This window comes from Amblyomma americanum, chromosome 5, assembly GCF_052857255.1.
Source record: "Amblyomma americanum isolate KBUSLIRL-KWMA chromosome 5, ASM5285725v1, whole genome shotgun sequence".
NCBI classification, from domain to species: domain Eukaryota; kingdom Metazoa; phylum Arthropoda; class Arachnida; order Ixodida; family Ixodidae; genus Amblyomma; species Amblyomma americanum.
This window is the reverse complement of record NC_135501.1, coordinates 137,849,149-137,854,180: the sequence shown is the minus strand read 5'-3', so window position 1 is coordinate 137,854,180 and position 5,032 is coordinate 137,849,149. Positions and strand designations below refer to the sequence as shown.

At 47.4% G+C, this 5,032-nt stretch overlaps 1 protein-coding gene across 1 annotated transcript; it reads right to left on the bottom strand.

The window, feature by feature from the left end:
- Positions 1-285: 285 nt before the first annotated feature.
- LOC144132769 (rRNA-processing protein UTP23 homolog) lies at positions 286-1,630 on the bottom strand. The gene is made up of 2 exons (XM_077665418.1): positions 1,384-1,630; positions 286-905 (listed from the first exon to the last, which is right to left on the bottom strand). The coding sequence occupies exons 1-2, from the start codon at positions 1,533-1,535 to the stop codon at positions 302-304; spliced, it is 756 nt and encodes a 251-aa protein (XP_077521544.1). The 5' UTR covers positions 1,536-1,630; the 3' UTR covers positions 286-301.
- Between the last annotated feature and the right edge of the window lie 3,402 nt (positions 1,631-5,032).

The window sequence follows — 5,032 nt, the reverse complement described above, 5'->3', positions numbered from 1 at the left end:
CTTGGGCAGTGTCGCAAAGTATGCTTGCACAGTGCCGATGGCAATGTAAGGCGCACACATCATCCAAATACTCGGATTTGGTATGCCATTATGGGAACCAGTTTGCACCAGATACGCTGCAGTTGTGAACACGGCTAAAGCATGTTGCAAAAAGCAGTTTTCTTTCTCTCGAGCTAGTTACTAAGTGCTGTTGAGTATAGAGAAAACAGAAGAAAATGTAGTGCACCATGCGGTAAATATACTGGTCATACTTTCAGGCTAGAAGCGAAGCAGTTTGACACAGAATTTGCCCCACTACCCTTTAATCTGCAGAAGACTTGGAAAGTTCCGACACAACATGCTTGGCAAGCTTAACACGCTTGTGCCTCTTCCTTTTCCTGCCACCTTCGGGGCTAGCCGGTTCGGCTTTTGCCGGCCTCTTCAGGGCCTTCTTGGGCTTCTTGCACGACAGCGGGTTGGGTCCGGCTGGTTTGCGCCGTTTCCTCTTGACCGGGGCGTCCTGCGCGAGGTTTTCCTTCCGCTTGAGTTGCTGGACGACCTCCAGCTGGCGCTCGGGGGCCTGCGACTGTGCGTGCAGCGCCTCCATGCCCTTCCGCTCGCTCTTCTCGGAGGGCTTCTCCATCGTGATGGCGTTGAAGAGGTAGAGCAGCGGCACGCCGACCAGGGCGCGCAGCCGCTCGCTGAGGTCGGGGTCTTGCGTGGCCACCATGTAGTGGTCGGGGTTCCGCTTGCGCACCATGCTGTGGAAGCAGTTGGCGGCGGTGATGGGCTGCTTCTCGTGGCCGCACCGGCGTACGGGAAATTGTTTGATGACCAGTGTGGCGCCGTACAGCGTCGGGCCGAGGCTCTCCGTTTCGACGACGGCGCAGGCCGTGGTGCAGAGCTTGACTTCGTCGCCGAGGTACCTGCGTGGATGCGATGACGGACGAACGGGTTACTTAATGCGGTGCAGATTGTGGAGTTAATGGCAGCATGTATACTATCTATTAAAAAACGGCGAGGGATCCCCTGGCTTTTCGTTCTCTGTGCAGCGCTCTCCCACCCAATCCAAGCGGCAACTATCGACCAAGACCAAGCAGCACACCTGAAAGCGCCAATATCTCCTCAGCTAGCCGCAATACTACCGCCCACCTCAATAATGTTCTCACTGGCCACCAAGTGACTATTCGAGTTTTCGGTTATGGCAAAGTGCTACTCCCGAGTTCTGCTGTTTATAATGCACGCACAGTGAGGATGCGTCGGTCGTCCGGTTCACGTTAGCAGGATTCACATCAGAATGCAAGATTGCGCACGAGACTGCTGGCTGCACGGCACATATAAATTGCGGCGCTGACTAATAGAGAAATGTGAAAACAAGGATCGTCGGCAGCAGTGACGACTCGCCTCGGCATTTGGTCGCGGATGTTCACTTTGTACTTGAGCGCTGCCGCGCAGAACGTGCCGTCCACGAGGATCTGGTAGGGAGGACGGAACCCGAAGGCATTCTTGTAGAAGTTGAGGTGCCTCTGCACCTTCTTGTAACGGTTTATCCTCATTCTGAATTATCGCGTCTGCTACGGCACCGCCACTATCGGGCGTGCCAGCGAAGCACGTGTGAAACCATACGTGAAAACAACGCGTGAAAATAGTAACGTGTCTGCACTATATCGACGTCTAACAGCTGGATGTTTGTGTGGATAGATAATACGAGTCTCTTTTCATCGCAGGACGAGGGCAAAAGAGGCAAACGTCTTTCAAAATTTATTGTTGATTTCGAAAACCTTTAGCTCCGAGCAGTTAACTATTACCGTTATTTGTAATAAAACTGAAATAAGCTCTCTATTTTATTTTTATTCTCTCTTTGTGCTACCCTCTAACCCTCACCGCCATTTATCATTCATCTATCGTACGCCGATATAAACGTCAGTAGCGTGCTTTGGCGCGTGCGTTTGTTCTGCTTCGTGAGTTCCATCGCATAACTAGCATAAGGCGACTACCTTAGCGCAACGGTTCTTCACTCCTTCTTTTAACTTTCAATCCCGTGCATTCCCCCCCCCCCCCCCTTTCCTTTTTCAACTTATGCCTCATGGCACACTTCTCGAATAATAAAAAAAAAAAACTAGCATAACTGTGTCATCTCTGCACCAAGAAGAGGAAGATGTGTTAAAAAAGTACGTCAAGAATTTGCGCAAAGATGGAGAAATGTGGACAGGGAACATAGATAGAGCCCGCCCGCATGTTATGGTCGAGTCCATGGAGCGCGGACTTGTCAGTGTTCAAGGCACTACGGGCAAGAGAATTCGAAGGAAGAAGGTTAAGTACATCAATTTGTTATCGCTCGTGATAACGCTGAACTGTATCTTTGAGTTTGAGATTGTACTGCAGTTTGATCAAAAACATAAAACCACGAGAGAACACGAAAGAATAAAATGAACAGAACAAGGCAATTATACGCACCCGTTTGTTGACAAGATAAGAAAGCAACAGAATTATTTCGGCAGATTTTTTTTTTTCGAAGATACACATATGTGACGCGCAACCACATATATGATAGCCTTCCGTCCGCATGTTTGGTTTTCTCGTGCTGTTTTATGTTATTCTTGGGCAAATATGCAACGACTCGCCCAAGTAACCACCACCTTGAACTATGAAGTCCGTGGACAGAGCAGTGCGTTCAATATTCTAAGCAAATTTTAATGATCTAGCTGTGACAGCGGTGTATGGTAATTGAAACTGCATTTTGTGAAATCTGCTCAGCAATATTTTGTCCCAGCACAGTTTGATGGAAATAACATAAACGAGCACTTAAAAGTAATTGCAAACAGCAGAAAGCCATATGTCCTCAAACGTAAAATTTGGGGCATCAGAACGGTATGCTAGGTAAAGCATAATTTAACGCTTGGGCAGGTTTGACATGCTTTCTGAAAAAATAACCTCAAATTCGGAGTAATATAACGAGCATCAAGATGTTTTGCCATCTGCAATTATTTTGCAACACCATATAATCAGCATCCTCAGGGAAAAGAGTTATCTTTTTTTAATTTATATGTTTTCTTAGTAATTTAGCCTCTTTGTAGTTGTTCCCCTATGTAGATCCTGGGAACAAGAACAGTTAGTGCTGAATGTCTGTGTTAGGGCTGTAGAGTAGCTAGGAGTTCCGACTTTGTAGGCGAACATCGTACCCACAAGGTATCCCTCTCTTGTCTCGATTGCTAGTTGCAGTGCCGTTTCGATGTGACCGTCGCTGCCTTCGTGCACCGGTGTGTTATTTCGTCGGCGCATATGGTGTGCCTGACGTCTTCGAGTTCTTGTAGCTTTTCTGCTAGCCCGATCATGACGTCGTTGAAGAACATGGGCGAGATGACGGAGCCCTGCGTGGTGCCGGTGCTTCCCAGCGTTTGCTCTTCTAGCTCATATCCCCTGCCACTAAAAAAGCTCGCCTGTCTTTCAAAAAATCTTTAACGTAGTTGTACGAGCGTACACCTAGGTTTTGCCGCGATATCTGGTGTAAGATCGCTGAGTGCGCAATTCTATATTCGAACGCGCTTTCATGCACGGTCGAGGCCGAGAATTGCTCTGGTGCCTCTCGTCTTGCGGTCAAGCACCTGGTGCTTCAGTTGTAACATTGCGTCTTGCGTGGATAATAGGGGGCGGAATCCTATTATGGATGGTGGGTATGCCCCTTTCTGCTCTAAGTGGGCTTGCCAGCGGTTAAGCAGTGCGTGCTCCATGGTCTTGCCGACGCACGACGTTAGCTAGGGATATGCGGCACAGTACAACCAACAGAAAACCAGTAAGCACCCTGCTGGAACCAGTACAACCAGCAGGAAACCTGCTGGTTCCAGCCGAACCAGTACAAACCAGTAGGTTCCCATCAACAAATTTTCACCCGGGTACCGATGTTTAACTAGATCTCAAAGAACATAGGCAATAATATTCTACCTTGTGAGTCGTGTTTGCTCTCGATTAGGATTTTGCGCACAGAATTTTTTTACAATTCGGCACATAAAAACGTAAGTCCCTGCAGAATACAGGAGTGCACGCTAGAAGTAGTGAATGAGTACAAGTATCTTGGGGTGTGGATAAATAACGGTGCTGAGTATCTGACAGCATGAAAAATATGTAATGAATAAATTTAGGCTAGTAGGAATGCAGCTGTCATGAAAAATAGGGCACTGTGGAATTACAATAGGCATGAAGTGGTAAGAGGGACCTGGAAAGGGGTGATGGTTAATTCCTATAGTCTGACTTTCGGCAATGCGGTCCTGTGCATGAGGCCAGCTAGATGTTCAAGCAAGGTTAGAAATCAAACAACGCGGCGTAGGGAGGCTAGCTTTGGGAGCACATGGCAATACACCAAATCAGAGGGTACAGGGTGATATGGGATGGGCGTCGTTCGAGAGCAGAGAAGCTAGCAGTAAGATAGCATTTGAGAGGCGATTGAGAAAAATGGAGGAAAAACAGTGGGCTAGGAAATTTAGTTTTCAGGTACGTCTACATCAAGAATGTTGACACGAAATAGAGAAAGCAAACTAGAAAATTGACAATTAAGGAAATATCTAGACAGCAGTAGGGGGCCATGCAAATCAGCGATTATCGGTCTTAGGTAAAGGTTAAAGAAACAGAGAGAGTTCTGTGGAAAACAGGGATGCTTACGAAAGCGGCACTGGCAATATACAGGATCTTTAAGCAGGAAATTGCCAAAGAAAATATCTGTGATAATTGTAGGGGAAGCTCTTTGTTATTTGAGGCCAGGACGGCAGTTTTGCGAAATAGAAACGTTGTATGTTGGTGCGGAGGGGAGGAGGAAAGGGCTGAACACTTCATACTTTTCTGTAAAGGGCTTCACTCTACAATGGAAAGCAGCGGGGCTGATTCATCCAAAGCATTGGGGTTTAAGGACAGTGAAGGAAAAGTAGATTTTAAGCGGGTAGAAGTAACCAAGCGGAGCTTATCTGATTGGTGGCTAAAATCAAGACGAGTAAAATTTCACAAGTCATGGCTAGGTGGCTTGAACCACCGCCCGATTCAAAGGGTGCAGCCTTATTCATCC